The sequence below is a fragment of the Lontra canadensis genome, unplaced genomic scaffold, assembly GCF_010015895.1.
Source record: "Lontra canadensis isolate GAN:19392208 unplaced genomic scaffold, GSC_riverotter_1.0 scaffold35, whole genome shotgun sequence".
NCBI classification, from domain to species: Eukaryota; Metazoa; Chordata; class Mammalia; order Carnivora; family Mustelidae; genus Lontra; species Lontra canadensis.
Window position 1 is genome coordinate 10,642,428 of NW_022631029.1, and position 15,495 is coordinate 10,657,922.

The window sequence follows — 15,495 nt, forward strand, 5'->3', positions numbered from 1 at the left end:
AATGGAGTGACTGTTAACTGAATGTGGTCACGGCTGCACAACTCAGAATACAGTAAAAACCATTAAATCATACACTTTGAGTGAAATGTATGGTATGATGTGAATTTCACCTCAATAAAGTTGTTACATAAAAACTGCTGGCTCTAAATTAAGGTGTCTACTCTTACCAATGAAAACAACAACAGCGAAAAACTAACCTTGAACACTTGAGAACCAGGCTCATTGTATGTTTTGGCATTTTTTGCTAGGAGATCTATATCTTTGGCCATTGCATGAATACTCTTGTAGCTTCCATTCTAGAGTAAACAACAAAATATAGCAGTTCCTCTTAACTGAAAGTTAATCAGCAAGACCTTTAAAAAGAAAAGAACTCCACATATTTTTAAATTCTCACCATATTCAAAGACTTTATTGGAAAATACACATATGAACAATATATAAAGTCATTTTCTCTTCTATAAACTACTACAATTGTCCATTTACATACAAGTTTTTGAGATACGTAACAATCAGAGCTATGTTAGTTTCACAAAAACTTACAATTTTTAAAAGATCAAATAATGTAAAAGTTGTTTAATTCAGCAAACACACAGTGCCAAGCACTGTTCTAAGTGCTTCACGAATACTAATCCATTAAGGACTGTGAAGTAAAGGTGAATTAAGGGTGTGAAGTAAAACTCCTCTAGTTTTACAGACCACTTTAGATAAAATAGTCCAGCACAGAGGTTAAACTCTTTGAGTACCTACTATGTACTAGGCTCTATGTTAGAGCTGTCATATCTTAAAGCTCACTCGATCCCAAATAATCCAGGGAGACTGAGAACTGCCTTCAGTTTTCAAAGAAAAGGAAGGAGGAAGACACTCTAAGCAGAAGTTACACAGGGTTAACGAGAAGGACACAGAAACGAACAGACACATTCTAAAGAGACTGAGAAAACCAAATTAAGTGGAGTGGAGGGTGGGGGAAGGCAGAACCATAAGCAAAGGCTGTATAGTAAGGACAAATGAGGCAAAATCCAGACAGCCAGGGAAAGGAGAGTAGCTGGTGATTTGCCAAGTGAGGATACCCAACATCTGAGCACTCTGTTTATCTTTTTTTTTTCTTAAACATTTTATTTTTAAATAATCTCTACACCCAAGGGGGGGCTCGAACTCACAACCCCAAGATCAAGAGTTGCATGTTCCGCTGACTAATCCAGCCAGCCACACTGAGGACCCTCTGTATTTGGAAAAGGTCCTAGTACAGGTAGTAGGGAAGAACCTACTTTCCACAACAGAGGGTACAAGTAAGTGGGTAACAGCACGGCTAGCGGCCTGGCAGCCAGGGAAAGGGGAGGTAATTCATGCTCGAGGGAGTCTTGAGAGACTAAAGTGAGGGCAAGAGAATAGAGAAAATGCATTCCTAACTCCCGCAAAGGGCAATAAAGCAGAGGGGAGCAGTGGACATCCAGGATCCACAATGGCAAATGGCACTGGGAACAGCAATGGCACCACAAAAAGACTATGCATGACCTCAGCTGTGCCATGATGTCCCTGAGTTCTGCCTACTTCCCTACAGCTAGTTCTCCTGCCAGCCTTCCGAACAAGTGCATGAGCTATCTGGTACTCTTTCCACGGATTCCCCTTCTGCTGGAGTTATTCAGAGCTGGTTTCTGTTGCACTGTTATAAGAAACTGTGATTTGCTAGCGGAGGCACTAGAAAACAAGTGACAAGGCTCTGGGCTGTGGAACAGAAAGGAAGAATGAAATAGGAAGAACGCTAGGGTCAGGAAGCAACATGCAGAAAGGACCAGAGAGCCTTTCATCAGAGAAGCAGGAGAGACTACTACAATAATTTGGACAGAAGAGGACAAGATCTTGCTTAGGGTGATGGCAAAAGGAGGTGCTTCTACGGAGCTTGTGGAAGGAAGAACAGACAAGACAAGGAAAGAGGTCTCAGAAAGAAGGCTGGGGCTGGGGTAGGGGTGTATATACAGATCTGATCTGAACTGCAGTATCACAAAAACATCTTCCCCCAAGGTAGATGTTAGAAACCCCAGGGATTTAGGTTCTAGGAGACTAAGTCATTAGCAATAGCAGCTAGGGATCTACCTTAAAAACCAGGCGATACATTAGAGAATCTGTATTTTAACATTCTGTGAAAGTGTATTATGGTACCAGTAATTACTACACGGTCACTGTTCACTGCTCTCCTACAATTTTAAAGCCAAGGAAATTTCTCCCTCCTGGCAAACCACTTGACTTCAGTCTCATTTCTCAATGAGACAATGTGACACATTAAATTTTCCTCTTTGCTTTATCTACTGGGAGCCCCAAACCCTCCTTACTCTGGGAGGAACCATAACTCGCACTAACCAAGGCCACATCCCATAGGTGCTCTGTTAAGATGCTTCATCCATCACCCCTGCCCCCTCCGATCTGCAACCTGGTCACACTCCACTCAGCATACAGCAGAGGAAGCAGGCAAGTCCCCTGACCGAAGCAATACAGCTAGTAAGGAGCAGAGCTAGGAAGACAACCCATGTCGGTCCAACTCTAAAAACTGGATTTCTGGTAAAATATAGCTCTTTCTCCCTATACCTTCCTTAACCTCTAATCGCCAAGTTTTAAATTTCGTCATTCATTCAACTCAATAAACATCTATTGAGCACCTACTCTGTGGAGAGGCAGTAACAGTGCAGAGGTTAAGAGCACAGACTCGGGAGTCAGAATGTCTGGATTCAAATCCCAACTCTTCTCCTTACTAGCTGCTGACTTGGGCCAGTGACTTACCAGCTCGGAGCTTCGGTTTTTCTCATCTGTAAAACAGGAATAATAATGGTATCTACCTCAGGGAGTGGCTATCAGAATTAATAGTTAATACATACAAAGCACTGAGAACAGAGCAGGCACCTGGCAATGCCAAGTGAGTGTTGGCTGCTGCTACTGCTGGGGACACAGGAAGGAAGGCACTCAAAGAGAACAAAGCCTCTGTTTTCACTGACCTTACCCTCTAACATATACTGAAGGTAACTTACTCTGAGACATCCTAAAACTCTTTGGAAGCAGATAAGAATAAACAACAAAGCTTTATTGCTAATGGGACTTTCACAACTAAAAACGTCTATGGCCAGGGCTTTTAAATTTTTGTCCTAAGAGCGAGATTTACAACGCCAGTGAAAATTCTGCTTTCCTCCCTACAGATAAAACGCAAAAGGGACACTATGCTACCTCCTCCAAAGCTATAATCAGTTTTACCACTCTACTTGTTTATTATATTGTTAATAACCCCTTACAAAGACATCGCTTCTGTTTCCTAAAAGCCTCTACAAAAGATCTCAGGCTGAACTGCCCTAAAACACATATGGTTACATGTGATTATCTTCGTACCTGTATCCTCTGAGCAATGGTCTTGAGATCTATAGGCTCCTTAATTATTGCATAATAGTCTGGATATTGCTGGAAGACAAAGACCCGGGCATAATAAATAAGAGAAAGTATCCAGGAAATGAGAAACAAGCAAGCACACTGACAATCTGTTAATCAACTGAACAGCTCTGTCAGATGCAAGGCTACAGACACAGCTGTAAAGCATATGGTTTGTAACAGGTGAAGCAGAAAGAATTTGATTTTAACAAGATTTATGAAATACACAAGAGCACGTTGTACAAGTTTACAGGTAGTATTTGGTAACTGCCATTATCCAACACTATAACTTAATATTTAAAAAAATTCTAAATTCATAGAATCACACAACTTAAAATTTAAGGTTCCAACATATTTATCCCTGAAAATGAAATAAAAGAATGTTTTTGAATGTTCTTATAAGCTCTTTTAATTTTTCAACTTAAATCACACAATAATATCCTATTTCATATAAAATCACTTTTTAAAAGATTTTATTTACTTTAAAGAGAAAGAACACACACCTGCGAGTAGACAGGGGGCTGGGAGGAAGGAGTTAGGTTGGGGAGAGGAAGGGGGAAAAAAATCTCAGGCTGACACCACGCCGACCTTGTAGCCCGACACAGGGCTCAATCTCACAACCATGAGATTATGACCTGAGCCAAAAAAGAGCTGGATGCTTAAACCAATTGAGCCACTCAGGCGCCCCTCATATAAAATTCTTATGAATCTTAAACTACATAAGGTTGCAAGTTTGTTAGCTTCATGTTTAACTTAATGCTTCTACTTATTTTGGTCAAATTAATTTTTTTTCAAACTAAAACACATTAAATGAAACCACATTAAAGAATCAAAGTAAAAGGGGTGCCTGGATGGCTCAGTCAGTTAAGCATCTGCCTTTGGTTCAGGCCAGTGTCCTGGGATCAAGCCCGGGCTTCCTGCTCAGTGGGAAGTCTGCTTCTCCCTCTGCCTCTGCCTCGGCCTCCTCCTCCTAGCTCGTGCCCTGTCTCTGTCTCTCATTCTCTCTATAAAATAAATAAATAAAATCTTCAAAAAAACACAAAAGGTAAAATTATAAGCACTCTCTGATTTCTTATCAAATATTAGCTTATCACAAGAAAATAAGTGAAGTATGCTAGAGGAATGTTCTTGAAGAGTTTCACAAAGTCCACAGTGCAGGGACGCCTGGAGGGCTCGGCTGGTTAAGTGTCTGACTCTTCAGTTCAGTTCAGGTCTCCATCTCAGGATCGTGAGATGGCGCCCCGTGTCAGGCTCTGTGCTCAGCGGGAGTTAGCTTGAGATTCTCCTTCACCCTCTGCCCCTCCCCTGAATGCGTGCCCTCTTTCAAATAAATAAAATCTTTAAAAACAAAACAAAACAGGGGCGCCCGGGTGGTTCAGTGGGTTAAGACTCTGCCTTCGGCTCAGGTTATGATCTCAGGGTCCTGGGATCGAGCCCCGCATCGGGTTCTCTGCTCAGCGGGAAGCCTGCTTCCTCCTCTCTCTTTCTGCCTGCCTCTCTGCCTACTTGTGATCTCTGTCAAATAAATAAATAAAATCTTTAAAAAAACAAAAACAAAAACAAAACAATGCCCACGCTGTATTCACTGCCCCAAGTCTCTTCTACAGGTTTGGTTTCTTGGAAGAAACAACTGAAGCTGACCAAAAATTAAAAAAATGAAATCTTGCCATTTGCAACTACATGGATGGAACTAGAGGGTATTATGCTGAGTGAAATAAGTCAATCAGAAAAAGACAATTATCATGTGATCTCTCTGATATGAGGAATTTGAGAGGCAGGGCAGGGGGACATGGGGGATAGGGAGCAAAAAAATGAAACAAGATGGGACCAGGGAGGGAGACAAACCATAAGAGACTCTTAATCTCAGGGAACAAACAGAGGGTTGCTGGGGGCTAGCAGGGGAGGGATACGGTGGGTGGGTGATGGACACTGGGGAAGGCATATGCTTTGTTGAGCACCGTGAACTGTGTAAGCCTGATGATTCACAGACCTTTACCCCTGAAGCAAATAATACATTATATGTTAATAAAAAAAAGTTGGTCTACTATGTGGGCTCTCCAAGTTCTTCCAACCGGTTCAAGTCCTTGAAGCCCAAACTACAACAAAAAGCAGGAGACTACAGCCTTCACCTAGTTACTGGGCTGAAGGCATGATCTCAGGGATGCTTCCTCTCATCTCATTCCTCAGCTTACCCTTACTTTCTTAACCCTACTCTTTTCTTTGCTTGGATCAAACCCGTTTTCTGCCCCCTCTCTATCAATTCTACTTCAGAAGACAAATTATAGCAAGGCCACCCTGGCTGGGTCTATATATTCACAATCCCCCCCCACCTTCAGCCAATTCAGCTTGGGAAGGGCTCATAAAGGAAAGGTAAAAACTGCCCTCCCCTCCCAATCTCAGTCCTTGCTGACTTTGAAACTGTCACATCCCGAGGGACCAATGGGAACCTGCTTTTTCTAACCAACTTTTGCTACATGGTATTCCCAAAAGCCCTCCTGGAATGGAGGAACAGGATATTAAACATGTTTGTTTGTTTGTTTGTTTGTTTTAAAAATAAGCTCCACACCCAGCATGGAGCCCAATAAGGGGCTTAAACTCATGATCCTGAGATCAAGCCCTGAGCTGAGATGAAGAGTTGGGACGCTTAACTGACTGAGCCACCTAGGTGCCCCAGGATATTAATGCATTATTGCTCTAAGTCACCCTTGGTGGCTTGACCACTGGTGATGATCTCCTGCAAAATAAGAGTAGGTCTTGAATAAAGACTATACTCCACATAACAAATAGCATGGAGGACAAGGGGAGATGGAGAGGAGAAGGGAGTTGAGGGAAATTGGAAGGGGAGGTGAACCGTGAGAGACTATGGACTCTGAAAAACAACCTGAGGGTTTTGAAGGGGCGGGGGGTGGGAGGTTGGGGGAGCCAGGTGGGGGGTATTGGGGAGGGCATGGATTGCATGGAGCACTGGGTGTGGTGCAAAAACAAGGAATACTGTTACGCTGAAAAGAAATTAAAAAAATTAAAAAAAAAAAAAGACTATACTCCTTTCTTACATTTTTTTAAAACTGTGGTCAAATATACAAAAACTTTACCGTTTAATCACCATAAGTGTGTGGTTCAGTGACATTAAGTAGATTCACACTATTGTGCAACCACGGTCATCAACCATCTTCTAAACGTTTCATCCTCCCAAACTAAATCTCCAGACACACTGGACAGTAACTGCCCCCCTTCCTGCCAGTCCCTGGAAACCACAATTCGACTTTCTCTAATGAGCCTGAATACTCCGAGTACCTTCTGTAAGAGGAAACATGCAGTATTGGTCCTCCTGTGACTGGCTGATTTCATTTACTATAATGTGTTCAGGGTTCATTTTAGCATGTGTCAGAATTTCATTCTTTTTAATTTATTTTAAATATTTCATTTATGTATTTGAGAGAGAGAATGAGAGAATAAGCAGGGGTAGGGGCAGAGGGAGGGGGAGAAGCAAGTTTCCTGCTGAATAGGGAGTGGGATGCAGGGCTTGACCTAAGGACCCTGGGATCATCACCTGAGCCAAAGGCAGACTCTTAACTGAGCGAGCCACCCAGGCTCCCCTCATTCTTTTTCTAAAGGCTGAAAAATACTCTATTGTATGTATATACCACATCTCATTTATCTAGTCATCTACTAAGGGCCATCGGGTTGCTCCCATGTTTTAGCTATTTTGAATAATACCGCCGTGAACATGGGTGTACACATCTCTTTGAGATCCTGCTTCCAATTCCTTTGGGTATGTACCCAAAGCGGAACTGCTGGATCATAGGGTAAATCTGTATTTAATTTTTTGAGGATTCATCATACAGTTTTCCTTTTCTCTTAAAATTTAAAACATACGACCAATATAATCACTGTATTTTTCTAATCAGACCCACACTTAGAAGAGCAGTGGTCATACATGCTTTCTTTCTTTCAACTTTTTTTTAACTTTTTTTTCTTTTTAACTTTTTAAAGTAAAGTCTACACCCAACATGGGGCTTGAACTCATGACACCAAGATCAAGACTTGCATGTTCTACCCTCTTAGCCAGCCAGGTGCCCCTCTGCTTTACTTCTAATGTGGTAACTGTCCTACAACTAGTCAAGACACATCTCTAAATAACCAGTCATGTCGATGACTGATGGGGAAAACTGCACGCCGCTCATCAGTCAATAAGCATTTCTTGCACACCAGTGACATGCTGGATTCCAACTATATGGCAAGGATACAAAAGAAAATAGGACATAATTGTTCTTAAATTCAGGGATGTGGGAAGGAGGTAGATAAAAAGTAAACGATCACAATGGAGTTACATGAGACAGTGAAGTACTTCTAAAAGTATATCCTTGTCTAGAAATACAAGAATGCGGAGGCCATCGAAATGTTTGTAGTTCCATGGGCTACAGTGGGACTTTAGCAATGCTCACTGCCTTTCGGTTATGAAGCCACAAGAGGCCCTGCCACTTTCAAAGGGTCTCACTTGTCTAGAAAACCTCTTCCTCTTTGCGGTAGATGAGTACTACTAGATCTCTCTCTTCTCCATCACCAGGAGATCAGCACTAAAAGAGGAAGAACTCATTTATCTTCTCATTCTATCTTCTGAGCAAAGAGAATGTTTCTTCTCTTTTACAAATAAAAGGTTTAGTTTATGTACTTATTTTGTTATTTTAAGAGTCACCAAGATTGGAAACAACCCAATGTCCACGGGCAGATGAATGGACAAATAAAATGTGGTATATGCACAAATGAGAGTATTTACTTAGTTTTAAAAAGGAAGGAAATTCTCACACATGCTCCAACCTGGATGAACGCTGAATACACGACGCTAAATGAGATAAGCCAGATACAAAAGGATATTGTATGAGTTCTCTTATGATCAGGTACTTAGAGAAGTCAAATTCATAGAGAACACAGAACGGTAGTTGTCAGAAGCTGGGGGCTGAGAAGGAATGGGGAGTTATTGGGTTTTTTTGTTTGTATTTTATTTTTTTACTTTATTTTATTTTATGGGGAGTTATTGTTTAATGGATACAGAGTTTTAATTAAGCAAACAGACATACAATACGAATATACTTACCTCACTGAACCGTACACTTAAAATGGTTAAAAGGTAAATCTTATATATATTTTACAATAAAAAACAAAAACCAAACAATAAGAATAACCAATCAAAAACAATTTTGTTTTAAATTCACAACCTTCAGGAGAGTTAAAATGGTAGAACATGTCCTACGTGCTTGCTGCTGTGGCCTCAAGGAGGGTCACCTGACAGCCTCCAATGCCTTTATTTACTAAGAACTAATAAATTTTCTGAAGTACTGAAAAATGAAAACCAAATGAAACAAAAACACACTTTAACTCATCTGTTTTTAATTGCATCACTTACCACTTTAGAAGGCAGTTTCTGAAAAAGTTCACTGATGAGACGTCCTGATGGATTTGTGGCTACAACTATGGCTTCAAGAAGCTGCTCCAGGATCTCCTTCAAGTAACTTGGAGAAGACTGGGAGGAGGAGGTTAGCAGGAAGGAGAGAAAAGACAGAGAATGACTGTGAGAGAAATCCAAACATCAACGCTAAAATGTTAAAATGAATTCAAAAAGCAACTTATAAACAGTACTTATTTAGTGTAAGTTTCAAGAATACCACAGAAACGCTCTGATGCGGACATGGGGCTTGCACCCCTGGAATGGCATACGTGAAACTAAGGAGGCTCCTTATGTTACCTCAGCAACTAAATCCCTTGGACCAGGTCCTTTTACTGAAGTCTATTCCACAGTAAACACTGTAACAGTGAAATTCAAGTGCCATATGTATGAAATGATGGAAATGCAAACCTTCTTAGGGTCTGAGCAACTGAGACAGGGAAAACATGTCCCATGATACCCGAGTCTCTCTACATCTGCTCTTCCTAACCTCTGAAGTCTGAATATTCTGGTAGAACAAGGATGCATGTAAAGCTGGAAATATATACTTCTACCCATGGGGTGGCTCTATCAGATCTAATGACAGAATTCTAGCTATCTCAAAAGCAAATAGAGATCATATCAAATAATGCACATTACTTCTGCCCTGCAGACTGGCTGACTTACTCCTACCTTATTTACTGTTTCCACATGGGAAAGTATATGCCCCAAACAGCACTTGGCCAGGCAGGATCTGAGTGTGAAGCTGGTTTTTACAGTCAGCAATGGCATGTTTGCATCAAGAGTTACAGAAAATGGGTGCGCCGGATGGCTCAACTGTTTAAACACGCGACTCTTTTGACTCCGGTCACGATCTTGGGGTTGTGAGATCAAACCCCATGTAGGACTCTGCAGTCAGCAGGAGTCTGCTTGAGATTCTCTCCCTCTGCTCCTCCCTGACACATTCAGTCTCTCTCTAAAATAGATAAATAAATCTTAAACAAAAGAGTTATAGAACCATGTTCTGTGCCTACAAAAGAAAAGGTAATGGTATTTCTGGCTTAAACCACAAAAGCATTGATCTTTGTGTCCTCATCTAACAGGTCTTTTTTATTTAGTACAGTCTCAACTTTAAGGTCCAATATTAACTCCACAGAGAAAACATTAACATCTCTTGAGCCTAGCACAGTGCCTGGCAATAACAAACACATAACAAATATTTAACAAATAAAACATGTGATTCTCTGAGAGTTTCCAACTACATAAGCTTAGAGAACCAACAAAACACTGATGAAATCAGACTAAAAATACCCATGCTTAAGTCATTTACTTCCTGGCTAAAACACAGTACCACAGAGTTAGTTTCAAAAAGAGCAGAGTTATACTCTGCAGCCAAGATTCCTTTCCTCCCAACCCAAACAGCTACTCTGGAAACACGTGCTGCAGATGACATGCAATGTGTGCTGCAGGGTGTGAATGCGCTCCCAGAACCTACCTATTTCCACAACTGGGAAAGCTCCAAGGAAATCATTTTGAATTTAAAAATGAGAAGCGGGGTGCCTGGGTGGCTCAGGGGGTTAAAGCCTCTGCCTTTGGCTGGGGTTGTGATCTTGGGGTCCTGGGCTCAAGCCCCGCGTCGGGATCTCTGCTCGGCAGGGAGCCTGCTTCCCTCTCTCTCTCTCTCTGCCTGCCTCTCTGCCTACTTGTGCTCTCTCTCTGTCAAATAAATAAATAAAATCTTAAAAAAAAAAAAAAAAAAGAGAGAGAAGCTTGAAAATACCCTCTCCATTCACAAGAACTTAGGGCCAAGAAGAAGCCTGGGAGGTATAAACATGAATGTGCAAGATCCTCCCAATTTGTTACCAAAGAAACACAGGCAAGTCCTAAATGCAGGTGGTTTCATTTTTTTACTAGAACCCTGGAGGCCTATAAGACGACTGAGCCCTCTGTAGATAATGTTCTGCCCAAGAAAGCATGGGGTAAATCACTGTTCCTATATTAATACCGGAGAGTAAAATTCCAGGGAATCCCTAGTTAACTGCCTTCTACCTAATTCTAATCATTTAGAAAGAAATAAATTGACAAGGTACCCAAGAGCTACATTTTGAGAGTCCAAGAAGTAGTTACTTTCTTTTTTTAATAGGAAGAGAGAAACTGAGAGTATGTGGGTATGTGAGTGGCAGAGAGGCACAGGGAGAGGGGAAATCTTAAGTGGACTCTGTGCTGAGCAGAGAGCCCAATGTGGGGCTCCATTATCATGACCTGAGCCAAATCCAAGAGTTGGACGCTTAACTGACTGAGCCACCCAGGTGCCCCGAAGTATTTACATTTTTGAGAAATTCACCTAGCATTTCTTTTCTCTGTGTTGAAGTTTCAGGAGAAGGCCTATTGAGGTTAACTTAGGGAAGAAAGGAGAACGCTCAGCTTTGTATTTAGCTACAGAAGAGCGATGTCCTTACTTTTATTATCCTTCTTCCTCTAATTAAACACACGTGCTCATTCATCAAGTGTTTACCAGTACCTACACATCCCTCACAGTCTAGATGCCAGCAACAGGTGAATAAGGTGGTTATTTTCTGTGCAGCTATCATTCTCTTTGGAAGAAGAAAGAAAGTAAACATGCAAACAGATAAACAAGTTATTTCACATAGAGTAACAAAAAACTGAGGATCACAGAACAGAGTGATGTGATGATGGGAAAAGATGGGTACAGGGCAAACAATTTAGACAGGTCGTCAGGAAAGTCCACTCCTAGCTGTCTTAATTTTAAGTGATGTTAGAATCATGAAAAAGCCAGTCACGGAAAGGAAGCGTATGTTCCGAGCAGAAGAGCAACTGCAAAATTCTAGGGGCAAGAGCACATTTGGCATGTTCTGGGAACAGCAGCAGTACAAGCTACAAAAAATATTTCTAAGGTGATTCCAATGACTCCCCAACATTTAATCACAATACTGCCTACTGTTGTATCTCAATCCAGCAAAACTGGAACAGTCCTTGATAATATGAAGGTTCTCCTTAAAACTGAATAGGAAATATGCATTAATGTAAGAGCAACTCATGAAAACCACCACTCATGGCACTCAATGTCTAGGATGTCCTAGGATCTCTTGTAATCAGAGTGGGGATCTCTGGTCAATGCCCCCTTACCCTCCTAGTCACCAACACCACACCACAGGAAACCCAGTTGCCCACAGCAGCGCAGAAGAAATCACAGGTAGGGAGGCCTCATCCACTCTCACAATGGTCCATCTTACTCATTCCAGCCGCACACTTACTCCTTCGGTCACGGTGCCTTGATTGTCTTGCCCATCTTCATCATCATCTTCGTCATCTGCTTCTCCTTTTTGAACAAACTCATTTCTTGTTCTAAGGTACAAATCCCAGAGTTTGCAAGCAGCTTTATATTCAGGAGAATCTGGCTGTACAAATGAACAAAGACAAAAGAAAAAAATATCACTTCAGCATTTTATTGTAAATCAACAACTACTTTTAAAGCATTCTGGTTCCAGCAGAGACTAGCATTCTAAGACATCGATGCTGAAACTCTTACAACAAATTTAGAAATCTTTATGACTGAAAGATACATGAGCCTCAATTCCTCTTCTGAGAAATAAAGCATATGTTTTAAAGGCATTCTAAATATGTTTTAAAGGCTTCTGATCTCAGGGGCTAGGAATTCGAGTCCCAGGTTGGGTATAAAGATTACTTAAAATAAATAAATCAACTGGGGCGTCTGAGTGGCTTGGTCAGTTAAGCATCTGACTTCAGCTCAGGTCATAATCCTGGTGTCCTAGGATTGAGCCCTGCACTGGGCTCCCTGCTCAGTGGGAAGCCTGCTTTCCCTCTCCCACTCCCCCTGCTTGTGTTCCTGCTCTCCCTGTCTCTCTGTCAAATAAATAAATAAATAAAGTTAAAAAAAAAAAAAAGAATAAAGAGTAGATTAAAAATCTGCCACAAAAGGGGTGCCTCGCTGTCTCAGTCATTGGAGTGTATGACTCTTCACCTCAGGGTTGTGAGTTCCAGTCCCACGTTGGGTGCAAAGATTACTTAAAAATAAAATCCTTTTTTTTAATAAAACCTTTTTTTAAAAAAGGTTCACTTATTTAAGAGAGAGAAAAAGGGAGAGAGAGAATGCAGGCAGGGGGAAGAGCAGAGGGAGAAGGGGAAAGAGAATCCTCAAAAAGACTCCCCACTGAGCACAGAGCTCATGTGGGCCTTGATCCCAGGACCCTGAGATCATAATCCGAGCCAAAATCAAGAGCCGGATGCTCAACCAACTGTACCACCCAGGCACCCCAAAATAAAATCCTTTTTTAAAAAATCTGCCACAACAGAACTAAAATACAAAATATCAGTTGCATAAATAGATCAGAGTTGAATTATTCTAAGGTCTTTTTTGTGTTGCTTAGAAGGAGGTTTAAGATGCTGATTATTAGGGGCGCCTGGGTTGCTCAGTGGGTTAAAGCTTCTGCCTTCGGCTCAGGTCATGATCTCAGGGTCCTGGGATTGAGCCCCACATCAGGCTCTCTACTCAGTGGGGAGCCTGCTTCCTCCTCTCTCTCTGTCTACTTGTGGTCTCTGTCTGTCAAATAAATAACAATCTTTAAAAGATGCTGATTATTAGCTTTTGACTTTGGTAAATTAATTATGTACATTAAAACTTCCTAAATAAGATTAAAAGATTATCAACAGATTTTTACAACCCCCACAAAAAAGAGAAAATAAGAGGGAATAACAAAATGAAACCAAAAGAAGGCAGAAGGAAAAACAAGAAAATATATTACAAGATGAGATAAAGAGAAAGTAGAAATGTAGATGATAGGAATACATCCAAACATAATGTTATTACTAAAACTGTAAACAGATGAAATTCCAGTTAAAAAGATTAACAACCATATTAATAGAAATTCATGCATATGCTGTTTACAAGAGATGCATTGGCACCAAAACGCTGAAGGAAAAGAATGGAAGAAAAATAAACTAGGTAAACACAAAAATAAAATCCGTTAGAACTATATTAATATCCGAGAAAACAGACTTCAAACAAAAGACATTACTGATACTACATAATGCAAAAAAAGTACAATTCACTAGGTCAATACGACAATTTTAAACTTGTATGCTCCCAGTTGGAGTTTTAAAATACATAAAGTGAAAGATCAACAGAGTTATAAGGAGAAACAGATAAATTCATCATCAGGGCGAGAGATTTTATTTTATTTTTTTAAGATTTTATTTATTTATTTGGCAGACAGAGGTCACAAGTAGGCAGAGAAGCAGGCAGAAAGAGAGGGAAGCAGGCTCCTGGCTGAGTAGAGAGTCCAATGCAGGGCTCGATCCCAGGGTCCTGGGATCATGACCCGAGCCAAAGGCAGAGGCTTATTAACCCACTGAGCCACCCAGGCGCACCAGAGTGAGAGATTTTAAAACACCTCATTTGGTAAATAGTTTGTACAGATAAATCAGTAAGGATATAAATGATTTTAACAACATAATTAACAAGCTAAGTGTGATGGACACATGCATAATCTTGTATCCAATGACCAGCCACCCTTACTCTAGTGACAGAATTTACAGCACCTTTATTCATGATAGCTAAAAGGAGAAACCACCCAAATGCCCATCAGCTGGGAAGTGGATAAACGAAGTGTGGTACAGCCATATGATAGCATATTATCCAGTCATAGAAAGGAATGAAGTACTAATATGTGTTACAATTTGGATGAACCTCGAAGACATGTGCAGTGAAAGGAGCCAGTCACCTAAGGCAGGATAGTATTTGATTCCATTTATATGCAATGTGCTGAAGGACAAATCCACAAGGAAAGAAAAGGTGGTTGTCAGAGGCAGGGAGGAGGTGAAATGGAGAACACCTGATAATGGGTATGGTTTTCTTTTTTGAGGAAATGAAAATATTCTGGAGTTAGGTATTAGGTATTAGTGATGGCTGCACGACTTTGTGAATATGCCAAAACTTGCTGAATTCTATACTTTCTAATTAATTAATTAATTAATTATTTTTAAAGTAGGCTCCATGCCCAGTGTAGAGCCCAATGCAGGCTTGAATTCACAACCCTGACATCAAGACCCAGAGATGATGTCAAGAGTTGGACGCTTAACCAACTAAGCCACTCAGGCACCCCTGAATTCTATGCTTTAAAAGACTGCGTGACAGAAGGGAAGGGGGGGGGGAAGAAGGGAAGCGGGTAGAGGGATGGGGTAACGAGATGATGGGTACTGAAGAGGGCATGTGTTGTGATGAGTACTGAGCGTTGTATGCAACTAATGAAATCGTTGAACACTATATCAAAAACTTATGATGTACTATATGCTGGCTAACTGAAAATTTAAAAAATTAGCATTTGCCAAATAAATAAATAAATAAATAAATAAAAGACTGTGAATTTATTCTCAATTAAATTAAGAAATACATATAATATTACACAGTATTAAGAACAAATCTAATGACACTTTGCAGAATCTTAACAAAAAAAATCTAAAACTTTGCTAAAATAATTTAAAGAAGCCTTACATAAATGATGACACATCAAATTTAAAGACTGGAATAATCAATATCACCATTATGTTAATTCTCCAAAATATGACTGATCCACAAAATCTACGCAATTCCAATAAACCTCCAATTTTTTTATGCTTGACTTAACAGA

At 40.6% G+C, this 15,495-nt stretch overlaps 1 protein-coding gene across 21 annotated transcripts in view; it reads right to left on the minus strand.

The window, feature by feature from the left end:
* PBRM1 (polybromo 1) overlaps nt 1-15,495 on the minus strand; it is a 128,926-nt gene that overhangs the window by 94,030 nt on the left and 19,401 nt on the right. For 19 of the 21 annotated variants that reach the window (XM_032868256.1, XM_032868255.1, XM_032868261.1 and 16 more), the window contains 4 exons: nt 12,103-12,246; nt 8,810-8,926; nt 3,370-3,438; nt 198-296 (listed from right to left, as the gene is read on the minus strand). In XM_032868256.1, the coding sequence (XP_032724147.1) occupies nt 198-296; nt 3,370-3,438; nt 8,810-8,926; nt 12,103-12,246 (429 nt within the window). Of the gene's footprint in view, nt 1-197; nt 297-2,655; nt 2,748-2,772; nt 2,799-3,369; nt 3,439-8,809; nt 8,927-12,102; nt 12,247-15,495 lie in introns of those variants that run through there. The other 2 variants (XM_032868276.1, XM_032868277.1) reach the window with 2 other exon arrangements.